Source organism: Apaloderma vittatum, unplaced genomic scaffold, assembly GCF_000703405.1.
Source record: "Apaloderma vittatum isolate BGI_N311 unplaced genomic scaffold, ASM70340v1 scaffold2913, whole genome shotgun sequence".
Taxonomy (NCBI): domain Eukaryota; kingdom Metazoa; phylum Chordata; class Aves; order Trogoniformes; family Trogonidae; genus Apaloderma; species Apaloderma vittatum.
This window is the reverse complement of record NW_009707326.1, coordinates 2324-27861: the sequence shown is the minus strand read 5'-3', so window position 1 is coordinate 27861 and position 25538 is coordinate 2324. Positions and strand designations below refer to the sequence as shown.

At 40.1% G+C, this 25538-nt stretch overlaps 1 protein-coding gene across 1 annotated transcript; it reads right to left on the bottom strand.

Moving 5' to 3' along the window:
- Window positions 1–25208, bottom strand: LOC104271455 (inorganic pyrophosphatase 2, mitochondrial-like; the record flags this gene model as incomplete). Its single annotated transcript, XM_009866130.1, has 10 exons — window positions 1–184; window positions 1129–1168; window positions 6550–6619; window positions 8704–8789; window positions 10639–10766; window positions 18938–19064; window positions 20349–20435; window positions 22878–22997; window positions 25036–25089; window positions 25196–25208. Coding segments are annotated over 10 exons (754 nt in total), but the record flags the coding sequence as incomplete, so codon positions are not given.
- Between the last annotated feature and the right edge of the window lie 330 nt (window positions 25209–25538).

Sequence of the window (25538 nt, the reverse complement as noted above, 5' to 3'; positions counted from 1 at the left end):
TTCATTTTATAATGTCAGTGTTTATTTACACGAGAGAAGGTTTACACAGATTGAAAAGTTGTTTCAACAGGAACCCAACAATTAGTGCTTTTGCTTGTCTTCAAAAAAGGGGTGACTCGAAGATTTGATGATGCAGCTTCAGAACACTTTGCTGATCACTTGAGAAAAAAGTGCCAGGAATCAACTAAAACAAAAAAAAACACCACACATCACAAATGACATTAGTTCTGTACAACTCGCCAGACACAAACACTTGAAAAAGCAACGTGCTGCCCTTTCAGCTACCTCCCATCCCATAACAGTAGTTCTGGGTGAGCTCTATCCCCAGCCTCTGAAAAGCATGGCCTTCAAATAATACCAGTTCACTTCAACCATTTGGCTGAAAGAATCCTGCAACAAGTTACAATACTGACGTGACTGTCTCCACAAACCATCAAAGATCAGCCAGATTATGTTCAGCTGTCTGTCGGAGGTCTGAGACGTAATACTTCAGTAAATAAATGCTATTTATTGGCATACCATGTAAGGGCAAATGGAATGCAACTTGCTTTCCCATGACATGGACTACACCGATGTTACTCTGCAAACAGTCTGGAACTTGACTCATGACTTCAGTTTCTCTTAGTGTTTCTGTAACTCCCTCACATTGCAAAAAGCACGTATGTTTTCTCTATAGTTCCTGCCAGTAGAAAACCCTCTTTTTTAAAGTAGTTAACAAAAGTGAAAACGTAGGATGTATCCTTCCTTCCTGATGAAAAACACATGTTCTGTCAACATGAAAAACAGTCATAACAAGGAGGAATGACAACTAAGGCAAAACAACCTTTCTAATTTAAAAAGGAAAAGTGTCATGCATTTGCCTTCCATGATTACTGGCAGAAAAATTAAGTCTTCTCATCTTTTTATGTGGACTACTCTTTCATTCATACTCAAAAGTAATCTTCTCCCACTAACCACCCACGAACTTCTGCCCGTGTTCTATTTAACAGTGGACAGGCACTACAGTCTGACAGAATATAACTACTCTCATGTGCACAAATCCCACTTTTTTGTCAACACGACAGTTTTTATGTCAATTTTTAAAGCAAGCAACTAAAAATACAGCATAGCATTTGGGAAAAAACATACCTTCTGGGGAAACAGAATCTCCACTCATAGGCACCGGTGCCTTAAAAAAAAAAAAAAAAAACTCACTAAAAACAAATCCAATATATCAGTGTTTAGTTAAAGTTTCATAGGTAGTACACAAACTCGAAGCTATTCTACTGATGAAGTCAAGAGATACTAATGAAAATAGAGCTTTCTGTTGCCCTCACAGGACAGTGTTCTACCTTACAGACTTTCCTTTTTGTTTTTTTCCCTTCTCCTGTAACTACTGTACAAATTTCTTGGTTGCTCATAAACAACAAAACAAATACACTAATAATGAGTAATAGATTAACATCTTACCTAATGTAAAGGGCATTTTCCTACTGTAGTCTTTGAGGATAACAGGATTTGCTGTTTACATACTGAAGAGTAAAAACGCCTTTCCCATTAGATTACTACTTGTTTCGGTATAAAGGTAGGCATGTGAATACATACACACAATTTATATTACGCATACACAAATATTTTAAAATAAATGCCTAATTAAACTCTTCTAAACACATTTTGATGGAGTAGGATTAAGTCCTGTAGAAAGCAACAAATAATTTTAAAATGTAGGTCTGTAAGCCCAGGTCCATTTCAAAATTGGACACGCCACTATTCAATCACAGTATTACACAGCACATCTTGTCCTACTACTTAAAGGACAAAATTAAAGCCAGTTTTAAGATGAGCTGGAAGCAACTTTCCTCACAAAGAGCAAGCTAGTTACTTGTACAGCAACAATTCCCCCCCGCCCTTCCATCAGCTCCTCACAAACAGTAAAGTTTTCCAAGCGACACAACTGATGGGAAAGCAGCAGAGAGCATCTCGACACAAGGAATCCTGCCACACTCACTTGCGCACACAAATCAAGTGCGAAAAACATGTGAGTATTGGCCTTTGCCATGACACCAGCCCACCCTAACTACGTCTACCCAAGCAGATAATCCCAAGAGTAATCACTTCAGTGAACCATGCAGAAAAAGAAACAACCTCAAAGGAAGGGTTTACAGCTGTTTGAAGCTTCAGAAGAATAAAGCTGCACGGTGACCACCCACATCTTCCACACCAACAGGTGGAACTTCCTGCCACTACTTAATGACACATGAAGACATTAACGAAAACTCAGCAGTATCGTGCAGGGCGCACAAACTAACTCAAAAGCCGCGCAGCCAGACTTAGCACAGCGTGGCGCTCGCACTGAGCTGCACTGGTGTGAAATTCTCTTGCGAGCCGGCCTGCCCCTGAGCAGGTCAAAGTCTGTGCAGAGCGAAGAAAAAATGCGTATTCTCTTTTCCTGTTTTACCTGGGGTAATTACCTGCACAGGGAAGGGTTATGTGATTGGTCTGAAAGGATGTGCCCGTGTGACAAATGTAATGCAGGTCTTAGAATCACAGAATAGTTGAGGTTGGAAGGTGCCTTTAAAGCTCATCTAGTTCAACCCCCGAGGGGTGAGCAGGGACATCTGCAACTAGACCAGGTTGTTCAGAGCCCTGTCCAACCTGACCCGGAATGTTTCCAGGGATGTGGCATCCACAACCTCTCCTGGCAACCTGTTACGGTGTTTCATCCTCCTTATTTTATAAAATTTCTTCCTTAAATCTAGTCTGAATCTACCCTCTTCTAGCTTAAAACCATTGCCCCTCATCCTATCCTAACTGACCAGGTCTAAACTCTTCATGTCAGTCTCTTACCATCCTTTCCTGATTTCTTACCTATGGGGATCCAGAGCTCTTGTACTCTACAGAAAGCACCTTCCAGGTATGAACACCAGACCATCCCCTCTCTTTCCAGTAAAATCAAAGCTTTAACTCATAAGGCAGTGAGAACCAGTGGTCACCATATATAAGCAGGTGCCCGTCACTTCTGAGGTAACTGCTCAGGGAATCGGAGATAAGGACTCAGCACCTTCCCACCAGGAATAGATCAAAAACTCATCCCACTAAACCAGAAATTTCTTCACTACACAGTGCCTTTGTTTGGAACACTGTGTTTAAAAATAAACAAACCCAAAACCCAAACAAATCATTTTAAAATCAACCAAAAAAAAACAACCCCAAACAGAACAACCAACCAACCAAAAAACCCAGAGTAAAACATCCCACGAATCTTTTTTTTCCACAACTGGCCACTGAACAGAAAATACTGGAAATGTCCTCACAGAAAACATGTAGGGAGAAAGGCACTTAACAAACTTTCCTGCTTAGATCCGAATTATTCGAAACACGTAAGTACGCAGATTCAGATTTTGTTGGAGATTTTGTAAATTGTCAGGAAAAGTCAAATATTCCCCCCTGTAAGGCATTGTTCTTCATTTTATCAAGACAGAGCTCATCTAGCAAAGCTTTCCTACTTCACTTTCCAGTATTATAAGGGAAGAATTATGTGCGAAATCTGAGAAACACTGCTCTATTAACTACATATAAAAAGTCTTGGAGATTTTCCAACTTGCAAAGTCCTCAGCAGCTTCTTCAGAGAGCAAGTGAGCAAGTAGTTCTCAGGATTAATGTTAAACAAAGGTTTGGCTGTCCTGGTCAGTTTTACAGATGGCAACACTTAAAAGCCTGAAACAAACAGTCCATCTTAGCACTAACACATTCAGCTACAAAGCTTTATTCCTCCTGGGTTTAGTTTTCAACATATACTAACACTGGAGCTGGGAAAGAGATGAAACAATTCCCAAAGACTAGAGAACACCAGAAATTTTTTACCGCCTAGTATTAAACCTCAGTTGGGTTTTATAGCTGCAGAGCTCCTGTAATTCTGGCTGGTTCCAATGTACGGTGTATGTGTTCCCATATGGACAGATCATCCTTCCATCTCTTTGGGACTGACTGGACACGGCAGCTCCACCAGCTGCAGAATCATTCCCAGCTGGCCACCAAAACAGAAGAGAGCACACATGCTCACCACCTAGAAACTAACTCAGTGGAGTGGAAATTCCCCAGCAGAGACAAGCCAGTCTAGTCCCATGTCTGTAAAATAATGAAATGTGAAATAACAGCATGATAAATTCTACTGAAATCAACTGGACTATCTTAGGAACCACCCAATCAAAATCTGTATTAATATTTGATTACTGAACAATTTGGTAAGCATTTGGCAAGCATTTCTTTGTTTTCCATTTGGTTCTTAGTTATAGTTCTCTTGCTCAACATAAAAATTGCTTCCTAACAATATCGAGTGTTGCCTTTTGGGGTTTTTTTGGAGTTGTTTTTGGTTTTTTTGAGAACTCAATATACCTGATTTAAGGTAATTATCACTCACTCAAATATTCTGTAATTGGAGTCTGACCCAGGAAATAGAATTTTAGGGAATCAGCTCTCATTGCACAAGTAGCTCAGAAATTTTGCAGTAGCTGAAATCTTTTTCTCACTGTACTTGCCTCAGCTTTCCTCTGTTTTTATTCTAAAGTTAACAGATGGACATCAATTAGAAGAAAATGTACCTGCTTTTTTGAACAACAAAACACACACACAAAAATGCAGAGGGACACAGACAGCTTTCACTTAAAATTACCAAAGCCATTAAAATTCTGCAGCCAGCACTCACGTACATTCAGTTTGAAAGAAATGAATGCCTGACAACCAAAGCGGGCAGTGTAGTGTACTAGACAAAAAGATACCTGCTTAAAATGTGCAAGCCAGTTTCCTTGCTTATATTTAGAGCTTGACTGTCCAGCACTCATATTTCAAGCACATTTGGGGTTTTTTTTAGTTACCATAGATTGAAAATTGCATAAAGTATGAACAGTACTTAAGAGTATTGCAACCTCTCCCTGTCCGAAAAGTACCAAGAAACAGTGTCCTACAAAGGCACAGTTAAAATACTTGAACTGAAACAGAGTGATGGAAAGGACAACATCATGACAACTTCACAAAAACAGTACTACTTAATGCACAAAAAAGCCAAGAAGTGACAATATTTGATACAAAGACCAGCACTCATTAAAAAGTATTAAAGTTTGATACAAAGTATCTATTTTATGAAATGTTTTGGTAACCTGCCCCCCAAAAAACAGAAGAAAAAATTGTTTTGTTACAAAGACAGAAAATAATGGATATTGCTGATTTAAGCAGATAATTATTTATCCTATATGCTTCAAAGTACAAACAGCACAGAACACAAAAGGAAATATTCTTTTGCAGGTTTGTCATCACCCAAATACGTTTGAAATTGAAATTGTAGTTGCATTTAAACACTAACTAAAGTTATTGAAAATTTGAAAGTATAGAGGAGGTCAAATATTTGCTTATAGCTATGACTGACATCTCTAAAAAAAATGTGAATTCCAAAGTGAGTTTTTCTTTCATTCAAAACTTACAGTTCCATTAAATAATATTCACAAATGCAACCATAAAGGTACTTTTTAAGAAGTGCTGAAAACAAGAGACTTGAATAGGATAAGCAGTTAGGTCTGACACTTCAAAAACCCAACTCTTCTCTGCAACCAACAGTCTTGGTTGCTTGTGACAAAAAACCAGCCAGGACAACACATTCTTTCTAGAAATGCAGTTGGAATGTTAACTGCACAGACAGGGGATGGCATCTCCTGTGGCACCTGAACTTGCATAATTACTGTGACTACTGGGGCAGAACACTGGCTGCCCAAGCAGCCACACACAAGTGCAAAATGCCTGCCATGATTATGTGGTCATGAGCACAGGCTCAATCACAGTGTATGTTAGAGGAAAAGAAAAAATAATAATAATACTTGGAGGTACTTTTCCTCATTTTCATCAATTTCTGGAAACTTTGCTTAATTTCTGGCATACAAACTAGAAGATTTTAAAATGGAAGAAATTCTCCTCCACTAGGATTTGCATATGAAAACATCAGACCTGCAGGACATTCTTCTTGCCTGAACAGGAAACCTGCATGCTTTAATTTAACGTTAGTTTTCAGAATATGACAAGCATTCCTTAAGAAACATTCAAAAAAAGCATCCCCTTCTCTGACAGCAATGCATTTAATTATGCAAGTAGACAAACAAAGGATCCCTTTAGTGATTAGGGACTACAGTCAATGAGTTCTAACACTGGGTGGTAACTCATGGCAACAGGGGAGACAGAGAAGACAGCAGGCTAGATACAAACAGCAGCCCGTCTTGCTATTCAGGATCAGAAGAAACAGCACTGCTGAGAGAAAAAAACAAAACAAAACAAAAAAACCCACCAGAACAATAATGAACCTGCCAGAAAGCACAATCGCACCACTGCAATGAAAGGTTTATTTTCTAATGCTTATGCTTCCCCCACAACCTTTGTGCTCTTCCTTTTACTTTATGCCTTAAATTTTTGTTTGAGGACCATTTCAGTTTAGCTACTTTATTTCAGTTTTGGAGCTTCAAATCTTCTTTTCCTATTAATCACTTTTTTAAAAAGGGTGGAGAAAAAAAAGGTAAATATTATCCTTACCGAATGCACAATTGATCGGGCGTCCTCCTCACTGCAACAAAATGGGCTGCCACTCACCAGAACATTTGTGCTGAAAATAAAATTAAAAACATGTTTTATCAGTCAGTGGAAAAGAGACACACACAAGTGTACCTATGGAAAAAAACCCCACAAATCTATGGAAAAAAAACCTGACAAAACCACCTTCACATACAGAGCTCACAAATATATATCTGCAAGAAATAAGTCAAAAACATGAAGCAAGCAGTAATGCTGGAAGCGAACAGGGCTGTGGATAGCTGTTCTTTGTTTCTTTGGGTTTGAGGGTCTTTATAGGTTACATGTTCTATAATAATGTAAGCAGCATTCACACTCAGTGCTTGTGGCATCTAACTTGGGTACAGTTCAGAAGACCACAGTTTAAAAAATAAATCCACCCAGAACGTCAGTGAAAATAAACCAGCACTTCCTGAAGGAGCTGAAGAGCACCTGGCTGGCTAGCACAGACGGTAAGAATATCCCCCCACCTCTCGTCCCTCGAAGGATGGCCAGATTCCATAGCAGGCTACCCTTGGTTTGCAGTAACCTGCCTGCATTATTCAACAAGAAGGAAAAAACACATCAACATTCAGCAACTACATAAAGCAGCACATACTTGTACTGCTTCCAGAGAGCTGACAAACTCTGGGACAAAATACGTTGCAGAAACTTTTCCCTATCATAGAATCATAGAACGTGTTGGGTTGGAAAGAACCTTTAAAGGTCATCGAGTCGAACCTCCCTCAGCAGCAAGCAGGGACATCTTCAACTTGATCAGGTTGCTCAGAGCCCTGTCCAGCCTGATCCTGAATATTTCCAGGGATAGCACACCCACTACTTCACTGAGCAACCTGTTCCAGTGTTTCATCACCCTCATGGTGAAGAACTTCCTGATAGCTAATCTACCCTGCTCTAGTTTAAGACCCTTGTCCCTCATCCTGTCGCTACACATCCTTGTAAACTAGTACCTCCCCAGCTTTCCTGTAGGCCCCTGTAAGTTTTGAAAGGCCACCATAAAGTCTCCCTGGAGCCTTCTTTTCTCCAGGCCAAACAACCCCAGCTCTCTCAGCCTGTCTTCACAGGAGAGGTGCTCCAGCACTTTGATCATTTTTGTGGCCCTCCTCTGGACCCACTCCAACAGGTCCGTGTCCTTCTGGTGTTGAGGGCTCCAGAACTGGACACAGTACTCCAGGTGGGATCTCACCAGAGCGGCAGAATCACCACCCTCAATCTGCTGCCCAAGCTCCTTTTGATACAGCCCAGGGTGCGACCGGTATTCTGGGCTGCGAGCACACATTGCTGCTGGCTCATGTCCAGCTTCTCATCTATCAGTTCTCTCTGAGTCCAAATGAGGCTCATGTTTGCCTCCAAAATGAACAAGACCAAAATTTGAGTATTATCCTACAGCATTCTTATCATGCTGAAGTGGAACTATAAGCCTGTCCAGTTAAGGTGTTCACTTAGCTCTGAGAAAGTCACATTTTCCCAGTAAATTAGAAGACAACAGTGACCATCTGAGCACAGCTTCCTCCATAGCCTTTGCCCTCTGGTTTAGCTAACGGCAATCTACAGCATTTGGGAAGTACCAGGCAAAGATATCTTCCTGCTCTTCAGGGCCTCTGGCACCAGAACTGCCAATACAAAACAGTCCAGAGAGCTTAGTAAAGTCTATTTTAATTTAGATCAGGCCAAAGGCTAGTAAAGAAAATAATCTGGTTCTCTCACTCCAGAGAACAACTGAAAAAACACAGAATCCTAAGCTGCAAAAGAATTTTGCCACACAGCAATGCAGCACTGAAGGATGAAATAAACAAGGGGATTTTCACGGGATACCTATATTCTCCCAAAACGATCCCAAACAAACATTCCAGGGTCACTTCTCAAAAGTTGAAGTATGTCACTCTGTCACTTTTATATAATCAATATATTTTTGGAACCATTTATCAGTTAATCATCATCATACAAGGTGCAATTAGTCATTCACAGTCTATTATCAACTAATTATCAATCAAAATCATGACTATGGCTGTCATCTCAAAATAAAAAGATCTAAGCAGTTCATGCACAGTTGCCACGCGTTGAATACCACCAGTACTAGCACAATACAAAGATGAAAAGACATGACTGGATACTTACCACTTAATAGCACCTCCATCAGCTTTTTTATGAAGCAAAGCTTTCCAGTATTCATGGGTGGATTTAATAATTTCAACAGCAAAATCCTAGTTTACATCAAGGAAAAGTTTCATGAATTAAAATGGTTTTAAAAAGAAAAAAAGCCACAGAACTAGCTTATTAAAACATACTGTTTCATGTGTTATTTTAAGGGCCCTCCTTTGAGTCCTCATTAAATTTCTGGAAAATATAACACCCTTTTTATGAAACGAAACAAACTTCACTATCAGTCAAATACACTGGCAACACATTCAGGACTTCCTCCAGTCCACAGCCAGAAAACAGGAAGGCTGCATGAAAAAATTAAATCAGCACTAGATGCTAAGCAGACACCTACAGCTGTAGAAAACTGTACCAGGTACTAAATGGAAGAAATTGTGTGAGCCATGACTCCTCTGCTGCACGTGTACATCAGGGTCAGAGTTAAAGTTTTCCCACTAGCGGCAAAATTTGTATTTACTTCACTAATTGCACAATTATATACTAAAGCATTTGCAGCAACGTAACACGTCAGCTGCTCAACAGTTTTTTTAAAACAAAGGTAATACTGAAGGTGCAGCAGGAACAAAAATGGCTTAAAAAAACCCCAAAAGTAAAGGAAGCCCTCAGTGTCCACAGGATGATATCTAGACTGGTTTGCAAAAAGCTTCCAGCAGAAATTCACATTTCCTAACAAGGAACAACTTGGCAAAACACCAGCAGAACATTGCGAACTTCACCGGAGCTGCTGGAGCACAGCCGCCGCTGCACCCTGGGTCTCTAGAAATGCTTGAGAATCACTCAAGTGCTCCAAACCAGCTATCTCAAGGCATTTAGTGCCTCAAGCCTGAGCTCCAATGGCCTGACATGGATCGACCCCTAAACTGTCGCTACAGAGCAAGAGAGCTCCAAGATCTCCAAGATCAGTTGGAAGATCTCCAAGAGCAGTTCCTGGGAGAAGAGCTTAGGTTATCAGGCTTTACAACTCGACATGTGATTGATTTAAAAGACAGTTTTAGTGCAGAGAGGACTCAGGGCATCCCTTTAATCAGACAAAACATGTAAAGTTGCCTGTGCTGGTTAGAAGGCATTTTATAACTTCGATAGCACACGGCAAGGCTGAACTAGCTGACACATGGCCACCACTCATCAGGAACCTGTGATTCTTTGCCAAAATTAGTTTACAGGGAACGTGCAATACTACATATTTTGCAAAGCACTTTTACTCAAAGCACACCCAATTTTGTCTGGAAAAATCCAGGTATTTTCTTCAGTGAGGTCTATTCTGAGGTCCATCCTCCTACTCTCAAGCACCGGAAAAAAACCAGGAATTTTCTTCAATGAACTCTATTCCTAGGTCTACTCTCCTTTCAAACACTATTTATTACTGTAAATAGTTCAAAATGCCATTCACATTTTCTAAAAATGGGAAAAATATTTTTTCAGTCTTCAAGCCAAACACGGTTCAGATGTTTCTGTGCAGCATTAGCAGGAAAAGGTAGACCTTGGCAAATACCAAAACCAAAAAAACCTGCAACCCATTGCCCAATTTAAATTTAAAAAAAATTTCAGGAAAATTTATCAATCAGGACTGAAAACACCTGAAAAGATCACCTGTTCCTTCCTCTGGCTGGGAGAACAAAAATGCTTTGAAAAACACATACAAACAGATGCACATGTCAGTTCCACCAGCATTAGGACTGAATGCTTTTTGCAGACTTTCTTCAATATCCGAGGCATTTTCCCGGAATAAAATGGAAGATGGCAAGCATTATGTATTCCAGGCCTAATAAATTGTATTCAAAGATCCATCATATAAAAATTCTTTTTGTTAAATCTTCTCCTGTACAAATTCTAGCATGTATTAAAAAGGCCACATGACAAAATCATGCATCTTTAATTGTGCATTATCTTCACCTTGTCTTTAAACTCCCCATTAAAAGCGAACCGGTTTTCCAGTTTACCATCAGGAATTTTATATAATCGGAACCAGTCAATCGTAGCCTCAAGGTAACCTGGTTTGTGTTTCTTGACATCATCAATATCTGTAGGTTAAAAAGAAAAAAAAAAGAAAGACGAAAAAAAGGACTGGTCATTTTTACTCACAGTTTTTGTAAAATTCATTTTTTAAAGTCTCGTAGAGGATCTGCAAGCAATTAGATTTCACTGAGCAGTTTCAAAGTCATTGGGGAACCTCATTTTATTACATAAGATACCAACTATGGGCAGCTAATGATTTCACAGTCACACTAAACACGTAAATCAGTTATCTCCCGCCCATCATTAATCAAGACCCAAAGGGACAACGAATAAAAAGACCATACTTGTGAAAGGAGAGGAAGAAAATTCTGGATTTATAGGCTTTCATTTCAGTAGGTACTTTTTGCAATACTTTCCCCAGCAACTGTAGGGACTACAGGCATTTTTTGATAATGAAAGAATAGCTAGTGGAAACAATTTCAACACATGTACTTTTAAACAAGCACCTCAAAACAAAATACAGGCTTGACTTCTCAAAGGTATATGGAAGACATCCTCTTGCTCGCTGCACTCCCCAGTTCAGTCCATTAGATAATAAAAAACAGATATGTGCCAGGAGCACTACACACTAACTCTACTGATAACCCCCACGACACCTGCAGACGCACGGCAATAAGCCAACTCTACCTTTACCTCTATAACCCTACTGTCCAAAGTTGAATGGGACACAAAGAGGAACGCATCCCATTTGCGGGGCACCCTTGGGAGGCAGAGACCAACAAGGCCACAGCGGGTACAGAGAGACTAAATAGTCACATAGTAATTCTGCTTGAGGGCTATACTGCTACAGCAAAGATGCAGGTCATGATCTTGAACACTTACTTCTGCTGTGCGTATCAAATTTTACTGGGTTGTCCTGTGAAGCTACCATCACTCCCGTCACTTGCAAAGAGGTGGTCCTACCAGACCCTTGGCAAATGAACTCTGGTAATATATTTACCTGGAAAAGTCTTCAATACAATTTTAATTTATTCTGATACTATAAAGGATTTTGTCCTTTCCAGACACCAAGCGTTTTTTGTACCTGGTGTAATCCTTTTCTCTCCATCTATTTGCCTGCTACCGTCACTTCTAACGAAAATAGGAGCTGACTTTTTATTGTTGTGCTTTGCACGCAGTCTTTCAGCTATTTCATAACCTCACTCTGCCCAGACCACCTTCTGGGGATGTTATTCTCCTTCTCTAGTGTTTGCACATCACTTGCTCATTTCTCCTGACTCCCTCTCGCTCTCTCTCCATCTTGCTTGGCTACTTCATTCTCTTCTGCCAGAGATACACCTCACCCACTGATATCTCCTGGTTGGCAGTGGTTCCTGATGGATACTATTCTTTCTATCCAACTCTATAACATCTATAAGATAGATTTTCAGAGTTGCTTAGTCTACAGCATTGACATCTTGTCTGTGCCTTCCATCCTTATATGCCTAAACATCTTTTTACAATCTAGTCTGTGAACCTGAACAAAAACATTCTTCAAGTATTTCTGAGAACAGAGAAGAGAAGAGAAAAAGTCTTGTGCTACAGACCATTCAATTCACTGTAGACCACCAAGAGAGATGGCACGTGGACTGAACTGTGAGGAGATACACTGTGTGTTCATACGCATCTGATAGATGCCACTCCCAAATTCCACTGAATCACACTACTAAAAAGAATAAAACACAAAACTTTGAAGAACTCCATGTAAAGTTTTGCTTCTGCACACACTTAACAGGGCTACGTGTTTATGGACTCAAGAGTAAAACACATTTTGAACTTGGCTGCTGGCCATCCGCCTGTAGAAAATTAGAGAGTTTTATTGGCAGAATCCCAGAAAAAAACAAGGGCACATAAGGCTGTGCTAGAGGCAGGTCTTCTAGTAGGAATATGTGTTTAAGAGCACAGGAAGCTTTTTGCTGGAGTGGGTGGGTGAGACCAACCAAGAAGGAATGATTTAGAAAAGAGGGTCTTGGTTGGAGGCAGGATGCTTCATTTGAGCACTAAGAAAACTGCAGCTCCAATTCAAATTGGTTTCAGAGCTCCAGTGTATCACCTCATTCTCTCCAAGCAAGGGAACATCCTTCCTCCCGTCCTGAGCCCTTGTCATCTCCTCCTCTTGGGAGGTTTGAGCTCAGAATGTTGAAGAGACTTGTTGAACAGAGAGTATCTCTTCAAGTCTGCAAAGCACACCAGGCTGCTGCAGCAATTTCCTTAGCTCCCAGCAGTGGATGAACTCCAGATCTCCATCTCTAGACACTACATAAATTCAAGCATACTTTTTAACACTGCTGCTCCTTTTCTTCTGGTTCCTGTTTCAGTAAACTTCTCTCTTAACTTTGCTTTTCTGTTCTTCCTACTTGGTTATTTGCCTCCTATTCCCATAAAAACTGGTCATCAAAAGTGCTTCACTGTCCACTAACACTTGGGCCCTTCCCCATCTGTTGTTCCTTATTTATAGGCTTTGTTTATATTTCTTTAAAGGACTCAAAATATTAAAATAGGTTTTGGGACATGCTTTCATTACCTCCTTGATATAGGGATGACCACCTTCATGGATAGAAACACTTCACTGAATTTTACACTCTCTGTACTGGAAAATAACTTGCCTAAGTTAAGTGACCACACAGAATCAGGCTACAGCATTACATGGCCCCTAAAGTACCAGCTGCTGTATAATCTGTGTTTTGAGAACTTAAGCAGGAAAACAGTAATTTTTATTTCCTTGGTTCCCTTCAAGTTATTCTCCTTCATCTCCATATTTCACTTCATTATTCTCTATTACAAAGGACATCTACCAGGCACCTAATGAAGCTTAAAATAGTTTAAGGAAAAAAGCAAACACCAAAACATCTGTATTATAAAAGGAGTTGGTGGCATGTGGCAGGAAGAAGTGCAACAGTACAACACAAAAACCCGAAAAAGATCCTGTTGCTGTGGAGTCAGCACATGGCACAAAAGATAAGGAAAACAGCAGCTCTCGCATCACTCAACAGCTACCTCTTCAGTTCATTAAAAGGTGCCACAGAAAAGCTTAAAAGACAGCCTGTCCTCAATGTTGAAAGCCAAACAGTGTCTCTGAGATATCAGGGGGAGAAGGGAGAAAAACGTACTCAAAAAACAGAAGAGCAAGCAAAAAGATAAAAGATCACGATAAGCAGTACAGTGAATTACTGCACTAATATCTACAGACACTAGCTGCATATTACAATTTAAAAAAAAAAACAAAAACCAAAAACCAAGAACCCCAGCTTGGGTGTCTTTTCCGCAGCAGAAACTATTAAGACACTTTTTTCTGACCCTGACTGCTAACCTTCCCTTAGAGCTACGTAGTCACACTGACGTCAAAAGGTGCTGAGCAGGTATGGGAGTAGCAAGCACATGCCTGGGCTAATGCGGTTTCATCTCAGCAAGCAAGCCCTGCTTAGAGCACCAGAGCAGAAAGGTCAGGCTCCTGCAGGGACACCATCAGCACGTACCCACTGGGCTCTAGACGGCAATTTCTTTATACTGCTCACATACAACCCCAAGTCCCAATTTTCTGGGCACTTTAGTCTCAATAAGGAAAATCTCTAGAGGCTGGCAAGACAACTGCTGCTAGCTCTCCATCAGGGGAGTCAGCCAATGCAAATGGAGATCCCAATTCTATCTGGCTTTACAGAAGAGAGCAACAAAAACGTTTGTACAAAACTACCATTTTTAGTACAACAGATGCTGCTTCTTGCAAGCAAAGCTAAAACAACATGCTTGCAGCAAGCTTTCTAAACAAGGTCTGTGGGAAGAGAGGACATATGTTTTTAATAACATCTTATAAACATTTACAGGAAGCAGCAGCTACATTCCATATAAAGGCATTTGGTGTATTTTGTGCAGCATGGTGCGAGGGGGTAGGAGAGGAGCCTCAGTACACATAATTAATTTCTTTATATTGAATGCTTACACAAATCCACAATAAAGGTTTTCAGGGCCCCTGATGCTTCTCTGCAAATAAATACATTCAAATGCAAGTGTCTATAACAATGTATGGTACAAAGTATGTGGTACGCTTTGTTTTTGCCATTTAGGGTTTGATCACTTAGTTCAAAAAGCCAATCTTGAGTTGCATATGAAGCATGGCAACATAACACAGTTAACTACAGCACAGTGCCAGCAAATGGTAGTGCAACAAAGCCAGGAGCCATCACCAACTGCTGCTGAATATATCCTGGCATCTTTCCAAGTGAGCAATACTAAAAAATGGCTGCTAAGATTCCAGGCCAGTAAATCACCTCCAAATGCCATCCAGCACACATAATTTGTCCAGCTTGCTCAGGGAAAGTAAGATGACCTTTTGCAAGCAAGACTTCCATAAGCTGCTTCTCGCGCTTTCTGTCTCAGCCGCCAGTGATTTTCAGAACCTCTCGTCCCATCTGAAGATGCCATATCTATTTAGACCAAACTTCAGCACAAAACATATCACTCGTCCTTTCCTAGTCTGACCTTGAAAAGCACATCAGATATGTAGGTGAATTCCCACATATTAAATTCAATTCAAATTACGATATAAGCAGACAAGCAACCTTTCCAGTCCCAAGAATTTGCTTCTCATGGCTAGTATCTTATAAAAAAAAAAAAAAATCAAAAACCACCACACCAAAAAAAACCCCTCAAACCACCAAAATGCAACAACAGTAACAAAAAAGTAACTAGACCCATTACACCACCAAGATTCAGGGGTTCAGTGTGCAGGGAGCTTTTAGGCCCTTTCCCAGACTTGGTTGGTCTGAACTAACCAGCAGACTCTGCTGCTCTGCTAAAGGCCATCTATCTGCCTAGTAACTGCCTGAGTAAGAAAGACAAGGTAGTGGTTTTCAGGTAGTGACAAAGACAGATCTTACTGACAGAGACAAATTGGAAGATGTCCAGTTTTAGTCTGAAAGAAACTGTCTCATACAGATACCTGCATCTACTTGTATTTGGAGTGAGACTGAGCCTACCCCCACCAGTATTAAGGGCTACATTTTCAAACAGATTACCTTTCAAAATCAGTCCAAAAAGATACTAAGCCCCTTCTGTTCCCACCAGTGACACAGTTCCTGCTTGAATCAGTGCTAAGCATTGCTTGCCATTCCTCGGTATTGTCACTACAAACTACAGTTTCTCATTGCTCTGTGTGAAAGTGAGTTCTAGGCAGGGATTCCAATTTAAACCAATATTTATCAATAAATGCCTGCAGGATACAGTACAGTGGAGTGCTATGAATAAACAATTACAACTGCTCAGAAGTTGGGACTGCTCAGTTTTAAGTTCTGTGAAGTCTCAGAAAAAAAAACAATTGCACTTAGGAGAACGATCACAATTCCAGAAGGAGAACATACAGAGTACCTGGGGTGTGCTTAAAGCAGCAAGAGGAGTTAAGCACTGCACGGGCTCAGGATGGGGTCTGCATGTGATCACCACTCTGGTGTCTTGGAATTATCTTTTCCAAATGTTCACTGGGGGCTGTGCACATACTGAGCTGAAAGTAAATGTGATGATTCTCAGTCCAATTTGAAATATTTAGCAAAAGATACAAAAATGACTGGACAGACTTAGAAGTCAACACTTAAGCCTCATCTTCCCCTAGGAGGCCCCCACCATAACACAGCAGCACACCAATTACTGAGGGACATATCCCTTTTATCTGTAGCTGCTATTCCTTTACGCTGAAATAATTACCATCTTTGGGAAGGGGGGAAAGCAAGTACAAAGAGACATATTCTACTGCCTACTCCAACAGATTTGCTTGTTTTCAGACTGAAGAAGGATTGCTGTTAAACTCTGCAAGCTAGTCATGTTTTGTGAAAGTACATGGGGGCTGTTCTTCTTCCCCCTCTTTTTCTTTTCTTCCATAAATCCTGGACTGCCAACTCCAATCCCAAAGGGAAATCAAATTAAACTGGATAAGTATTTCTCTGCACTTCTGTGAACCTCGGAAGGACAGTTTTCTTGAAGTTTTGCACCTATTCTCTGACAAGAAAGGATGCACACAGCAATCAACTACAGGCAATGGTTTGCCCATTTTTCTTCTTTTCCTTCTCTTCTTTTTTTTTTAGAAAAGAGATGACTAGAACTCTTATTCCCCTTCCAATAAACTAAAGCTGTAGCACAGCTGACACACATCAGTTATTACCTGAAAAAACAAAACAGAGGGACTTCAAATACAGCTACTTCACCCAGTGGTATAAAGTGTCTCAGTTTCACCTCTACTTAGTTGACTCTTTAAATACTCTCACCCCTTTTTCTGATTAAACTCTCTCAGGAATTATAAAGAAAATAAAGGTAAGAATTAAATAGAAAAGTGTATAGAAATAAAGTCCTAATTACTTGGGTTTTTAACTACTGACGCTTATATTGCATTTCACCACACATTGGAGAGGTTTAAATTGATACTACCACAAACAGTAAACTATTACTTCCTTAAGCTGAACTTCTTAAACTCTGACAAAGTAGTAATAAGTATCATAAACACTATGTAGTAACTCGTTTGCCCACTGATTTTAATCAGCGTTAACCCAAGAGTTTCTTTTTCCTCACTTCCTCTTCTCCCCTTCTTTCCCCACAAGCCAAGTATTCTCCATGTGAAAGCAACCTGCAAGAAAACTGAGAATGAAGGGCTAGTCCAGTTATACGCTCACTTTACATTCAGAAACCAGGAAAAAGCCTCAATGGCCAAGAAACACAATTCCTTAAAAACCTACTGGATAGCCCTATTCCTACAGGGAGGCCACTCTGTGTCTCCGTGCTCCCTACGACCCAAAAGCAGGCTGTCTGTACAGATGTTTTTGGTCTCATAACGATCACTAACTTTTAGACAAACCCCACTTTAATTCTCATGATTCCCCCCCAAAAAAATTGCATTTGTGGAAATGAACCTCCAGAGAAAACCTGCACTTTATTTGTACAGTAAAAACCTAACTCCCTGCTGTTCTAACACATCTGTATTATCTTCCTATCCAACAGTCTGCAAGCAGAATCACACCTCACATGCTATTCACACAGACACACTTTAGTACTTGAATTCCATTTGCATACCAGAAGCATGGTCACAAGGAGAAGCCTGGACAGGATGTTTTGCCCTGTTCAGCTAGTCATCATCAAGACTAAGGTGAGCTACTTAGCAGTTTACTTTGCAGATTTTCAAGCTAAAAGGTTGTACTGGGTTTGTGTGGCCAGACACGTGGAGGGGTTTTATTGGGGGGCAGGGGGCCTATACCAGAAGCTTCCCCTGGGTCTGATATAGCCAGTGCCAGTCGGCTCGAAAGACAGACACGCCGCTGGCCAAGGCTGAGTCTATCAATGATGACAGTAATGGCTCTGTGATAATATATTTAAGAAGTGAGGGGTAAAATAAAAAACTACTGCGCTCAGAGAGAGAGAGAAGTCAGAATATGTGAAACAACTCTGCAGACAACAAAGTCACTGAAGAGGGAGAGAGAGGATGTGCTCCAGGCACCAGAGCAGAGATTCCCCTGAGTCATGGTAAAGACCCTGGTGAGGCAGGCTGTCCCCCTGCAGCCCATGGAGGTGATGGGGGTGTAGATGTCCACCTGTGGCCCATGAAAGACCCCATAAGGAAGCAGACAGATGCCCAGAGGAGGCTGTGACTCCATGGGAAGCCCATGGTGGAGTAGGTTCCTGGAAGGATCTGTGAACCCCTGGAGGTACCTGGCCTCCAGCTAGGGTCAAAACACTACAAAGGTGAAACCTAATCATTCTTATTAGGCAACAAACCCTGGAAGTAACTCAGTTTAAGTGACAAAACACTGGAAACATACAGCCCTATTCAGAATGCAACACAATGCCTGCAAATATAAATGGAACAAACACTTTCAACAAGTAAAATAGCAGCATGCTACATAATCTGAGTAGGTAAATATGCACTATTACACAGGAGATAAGCCTGTCATTTTAAGAGGTCACTCTGAGGCAATCATGTTTCAGAAGTCAAAAGATTTTCTGCATGGCAGGCCCTCTTGAAAATCCAAGTGAACCTTTTCAAAAGCATAGCATGAAAGCACATATCCTCTCCTTGAAGGAAGGACCCGATTTAAACACAAACAAACAAACACAGTCTTGCTTCTCTGCTGTTTGCCTCTTCTCAGGTGGCCTAAACTCAGGTACCATTCTACCGTGCATGTTGCTAACATAACTTGCATTAATAAAGAATAAAAATACTTGCCATGGATTTTCTGAGCTTCTGGGTCATCTGCACTGATAGCAATTATTTTCCAATCTGTCTCTCCTTCATCAACAAGACCTAAAACACCCAAGACCTTCACCTGGACAATCTCACCAGAAGAACGAATCTGAAATGGAACATAATCTCACATAGATTTGGAAAACACTACATAGAATTTCTCATTTACCTTACAGACAAAATACTTTTACTGCATTTTTGACCAGCAGCTAACAGAATTGCAAGATAGATCTGTAACTCCCATACCTGTTTAACATTACTAGCCTTTCCGCCACCATTGCAACTCTTTAACCCTCCATTCTCCAGTTGGCATTTATTCAAGTACAAAACAAGCTAGGAAGTTTTTCCTTCTCTTTTACCCAACTCCCCCCTTCAAACAGCTTCTTGATCTTCACCTCAAAATGCAAGTCAAAAGTATCTCATATTCAAAAATCTTTTAACTGCTTCCTGCCTCTCTACTCTCTCAACTCCTGGTCTTAATCTATCTCTTGTTGTTCCTTCCACTAGACTGCTATACACACATAAACACACAGGCCTTCCACAGAAATATCAGCACAATTTTTCTTTGCATTTTCTTGGATTCTTCTCCCTACCGGGCAACATTCCTTTTATAACTTTCTGCATCCCTTGAAATTCAGCTTTAGGTTCCTTTCCTCAAATAAGGTCACCTTTTGCTAAGGTCATCAATTAAACTTCCCCTTACCTAAACTATGAGAGATCCCTCTTCCAAACTCATCTATTTCATAATCCCATTTTTGATACCACAGAGGACTGCTCCATTCTTTGCTGTCGCCAGATATACAGAGTTTTCTTTTAGTGGGATAAACCTTTTCCATATACCTACTAATGATTTCTGCTGCACCTATTTTCATCAGTCCACTTTGCATCTCATAACTTCGCGACACTGCAACAGGTTCCTGTCTTCTCCCCCAGAGAACAGGGATCTCCTGTTCGAACCCATGATAAAACTCAAATCTTCATCTTTTGCGGGTCTGACTAATTTATATGCACAACGCTGCAATACTTCTTCATCTTTCAGAAACTTATTCCTAGCTCCAGTACTGCTAACAGGTGAAAAATGAAATCTTCTTCCTTCCCAAAAAATCTTAACCCCCTCCTCCTTCACGCAAAACTCACTGTCCAGCCACAGAACTTCAGGGTCGTGCTCTTCTTTTCCCTTTTAGTGAGTACCCAGACTTCACCAAGTCCTACTGTTCTTCTCCTTTTTAAAAATTCATCACTTCTTTACCTATTCCCTCCTCAGATCCTCTATTCATATTTTTGTCATCCCCTGAGACTATTATCAACTTTCTCTGTTTTACATCTGCCCTGCTCTTCCAAAAGTTGTTACCAACTTACTAAATTAATAAAATTAATCCTAATAAAGACAAACCTTTGAACCTATTTCACAAACGTCAATAGGATCATTATCTCCACAACATCCTGTAATGTTATCTTTATGGTTTGGATCTTCCCAGGTCTGTCAAAAGAAAGAGAATTTAAGTTACCAGCTGATCTGCAATTACAGTTTCCCTAACTATGAAATTACTGAGAATAATAAAAACACCACTGAAAGTACTAGCTTTCTGAGAACAGGGTTGCTCAATGGGAAAAGAAAAAACAAACAAACAGCCAATAGACTGGCACCAAGTAATTCATCCTCATCTCAGGACAAACAACATGAGGATTATTTGAGGACATCATAAGGATTAACTGCAACCCTGACTCAGACACCCTTTATCAAATTGCAGTGATTAAGGCATCATTGCAGTGACTAAGGACCCTGAATATGTATTTTTCTGGTTACTGGTGGTTGTGGGATTAAACTAGGTCATCATACAGTTACATTCTTCTTACACTCTTTAAATACTATGGCACTAACTTAGGTTGCTTTCAAAAACATCTAGGCATCTAGGATTTGAGCTAACCAAGCTCCTAGGTATGGATCTGTCAACACACAATTAGCTTTTTAAAGCTTTCACGTTTAGCTATGAAATATTTCTGAGTACTCTGAGATGTATACGTTTCCAAGAACAGCCAAGAGCTTAAGACCAAAGAAGCTTCTCCAGGAGGAAAGTTAAAATCCCTGCTCTGAGCTTTGTACAAGCAAGAAATCACAACCAAGTTATATTAACTTAATTACTAGACCAATACTTGGTTTGTCTCTTACTGGCTAGTAATGAGTAGCTCATTCTCAAGTTGAGTTTTCCTGGTAAGAATTTTGAGCCCAATGAAGTTTTGTTGCAAAGAAGTTAGAAAAATTTTTTTCAAAGCAGCTATACTGTTAGCTCTGGCTGTCCGATGTCAAATCTCCACCTCAAACTTGTTCTTGAGAACTTGACTGATACTAAAAGGCAGTGAAAAGCAAGTGTTTGGGTGTTTAGATAGCAGAATCATTATCAAGAAAATGCTGAATTGGAGTCAAGAGAGAATTTCAACTTAAAACTTATTTTTCCAATGCTCTTCTGAGATACTTTTTATTTAAGGCTGCATTTCACCACTACTGTTCTCCTGCACAGCCCCACTTCTGCCACCTTCCACGAGGAAGGAAAGCTCTCTAGAAATGATACTGTTCTCTGGACAGTACAGCAACTCCTGCAACAGTGACAGTCCTGTCATTTTTTTTCCTCTTCTGCTCCACAGCATAAAAGAGCAGCCACAAATACACATCTTTAAGCCATATACTAGGGTTGAATTACTGGCAACTGCTGATCCCAATTAAAAGTTCTCTTGTGATAACAGAGACATCGAATTGGATTTTGTTTGTTACAGCTGCTAGTAGGAATCTGGAGTATCATTTAGACTTCAGCAATGGGAGGTGTAATGATCCATCTGGTATTTTAAAGTTACTACAGAAAATAAAACTGACAATTATCCCCAGCCCTCTCTGACTCACAAGGTGACAAGTGGAGCCAAACGTTTCTCCTGGGGAAAGTGTCATTGGTCCAAAATAACACAGTTTGCAAGAAAACATTCACATTTAATTTTGGTTTTGTACTAAGGCACACATGCATTTCAGAACCATAATGGAATAGATGGTTCCCAACTACACCTGCTTGGAAGCTTTGTCTATTGGTAGTGCTGACTGAATAAGAGCTTCACTGCTATACTTTGACACCTGCCTGGTATCTCCTTTTCAGGAAGCAAATACATAAGTGGTTTTCAGGAGAAAACCTTCATTGCTTATGCAGTTAAGTGTAAAGAAAAGAAATTACTCTCTTCTAGCTCCATCGTGTTCTTCAATACTTATTTAATGGGTTACTCACAGAAATGAAAAAGTTTAAAAACTTTTTGTTATGCTCCAAATTTCAGTCATTTGGTCACAATTTGGGTGTGGGTGTAAACACAGGCTGTGTTTCTGGGTCTTTTCAAGGCTCAGTGTTTTGAATGCATCGTGACAAGTGAAGTCTCACAGTTTCAGAGAAAAGTTAATTAAGGCAGTTGAGGTTTAATCTAAAAAAAACCAAACCCAGCTTTTAAGTTCCTCTTTGTTGAAGATATTAAGAAATCCCAATTAAAATTTGTGCTGCAATACTTGAAAATCCTAGATTAGGTTGTTGGGGTTCTTTTTTTTAAACGAGTCTTGTTTAAGCAGAAAAGGGCTACTTTACAAAATATTCTTGAATGGTAGACCATGACAGTTGAATTCTGTCACAGTATAGAAACACAGACTAAATATTCAAGATTTCTTAATCATTTAATGCCTTCCAGAAACACAGCCTGTGTTTGCACCCACACCCAAATTGCAACCAAAATTTATGGAAACAATAAAGCTCAACATAAAAAAAAAAATCCTAATATATAAATGTATCAAAGAGAAACCTCCCTCTCGCAACTGATTTGCATTCAGGCAGTAATCAGGATTTACAATGCAATTTACACAGAAGACAGAAAATTTTCACCATTATGACAAAAATGTTACCTGTGGGAGGGCACCATAATTCCATATATAACCCTTGTGAGGAAAGATATTTGCCACATATCTGAGCTTGCCTTTCTTCGTATCTTGTTTAATGGGATTCAACGGCTCCTCGGTGGCAATCTAAGGAGATCGTAAAAAAGAGACAGAGACAAAGAGAATGGTAAAATAGAAAGCATTTCATTCTGCATCCAACTAGTTAGGACGATCCATCTGGGAGCACACGTTTGCGGTCTGAGAAGTATTAAAATTGCGATGGCCTCATTCTAAATCTCAAGGGTCATGTTCAAAAAGCAGTTCATTAAGGTTTTAAATAACGTTGTGAAGTATACAAGAAAAAAACGAATCTAGACAAGAAAGTCATAAATTTATAAGGAGACTGTCACGGTCAAACATAAATACGGAAAAGAATCTAACTCAGAAGCTCTTGCACTTTATAGTACAAATTCAACAGACGTGCAAATGGTGGCACAAGTTCTCCTGACACCAGGGAAAATGTTTCATCTTCTTATTCTGTTCATCACTCTCCTATTGCATATACCCCTTCTCTCCATCACCTCTCCACAGACAAACGCTTTTTAGTAAGCACAAGTTTTGCATAGTCACCAAACGCTAAACTTAAGACAGATTTGGAATAAGTTAAGGTAGCATTAGAAGGCAGCTTCCTTACTCCCAAAGAAGCAATCTTCTTTGGACTCTTCCACAGAGTTACCAACCACACAGCTAATTCACTGTAACCGTCCTTCTGACACTCCACATCACAATCAAATCCATGTTAGTTTGGCTTTTGCTTAAAAATCCTCATCCAAAGAGCATCGCGTTTGTAACAGGCTCGAGTGGTTACACCAGCACAGGTGGCACAGAGCTTGCATGTGCAAGCACACAGCCCTTAGTGTGTACTCATTTTGCAACATCCTTGTAATTCACCTAAAAGCACCAACAGCGAAACCACCCCAAAGGGATCACACCTTTTTGAACCACACCAAACTGTCAATAGCAGGTACTTATTCCACAAGTTAACCCTCCCTAAGAGCTGAGATCGAGGTTTGCGTATTTCTGGTTTCATACTTGATTCTACCTAAGTCCCTGAATGTGCCACCTGGGACTTTCAGCAATGCTTTGTCTTGATGTAAATAGGAACAAAGAGGCGTAACTGACAACAGCAGAGGAAAGTCTCACAAAAAGCACCTTCAGTAAAACCAAGAGAAGGACAGCAGAAATACAACGCACTAACGAGCACTAGTGATACTACAGTGGGAAGCATTCCATGTGAGGCAATCTCAGAACAGAGGCGCAGACAAGACCTGGTATTAGCAATTTAACAATGTCCGGACTGAAGATCTGCCAGGACACAATGGCAAGGCAAGACAACTGCCTTAAAAATTATTGCAGGAAATTTCAAGTATATTAAAAGTTACAGAGAACCACACCTGGTCTCCTCTATTAAGCCAAAAAGGTCTAAACCTGCTGATTTCTGAACCTAATACAAAATTCGTAAGGTTCATAAAGAATCATAAAGATTATCTTTTGGGCAGAAATTGGGGCATTTCAGGGCTCTTCTACCATTTCTACCCTTGACATAATGTGCCAAGAGAAGGGGGCAGAAAGCAAGGCAGAGCTGCAACACAGAGCTTTATATAGAGTTAAAATAGTTCTGTCAAAGGGAAACGGCAAAAGAGAACTCAGCTTCCACAATAAATCATCATCTTAAAATACAAGGTAAATATCCAAGGTAACTCTACTTGCAGAATAAAGCTGTGGTGCTAAGCACAGTGCAAATGATTTTCCAGCATCAGGAAAAGCACAAAACAGAATTCTGAAATAACGGGCTGGGCAAGTTCTTTGGTGTTATTTTTAATAATCAAAATAGTTCAAATCCAAACAGCTCAACACAAACTTCCTTAAAAGCATCCATGAAACTTCCCTAAAATTAATAAAGAAGGAAGACAGGACACAGCCTAGTGAGATCCATTGTTTCATGAACAGTATACTTTCAGTCAGTGAAGTCCCCAAGAATTACTTTTGCATCACAAATATTTTTGCATTTGCAACTCAAATTTTCAGGAGCAATCCACACCAAGTAAACTCTGACTATTGGAAGCCACTGCACTTTCATTACTTTCATAAATACCTATATAATCAGGGCATTTTTCTCAATTACCTCCATTTTTGCATTTGTCCAACGAGGCACTTCTACAATCATATTAAACAGGACCTAAAACAAGAAAAAATTACAGAACTGAGAATAAAATCCACTTGTCAATTAGTATTTTACAGTAAGGAAAATCCTTTCCCTTGTATTCAGCAGCAACACATATAACATCCTTGTTCCAGCTCGTATGTTAAGTAGAATTTGTTTAGTTCTGAACAACAATACTCAGACTCCTCGGTTCATCCTTTCCCCACTTAATTCCTTTGAGGATATGAACTACAAGTACTGGAAATCCACATGATGTTTTTTTATTTCCATATCAATACTACCCCTGCACAAAACGCAAGTCCATGGCATAGTTTGTCACAAGGCAGTGGTTCAGTCTACTAGTCAAAGAGGACTGGACATATCCATAGGACAGAGGTGGCTTCCCTCAAGCACCGGAAAGGACAATGTTTTGCTTTTTTCCCTCCTAAGGATTTATTTCTTCAGGCCCTCTTCTTCTGCCTCAT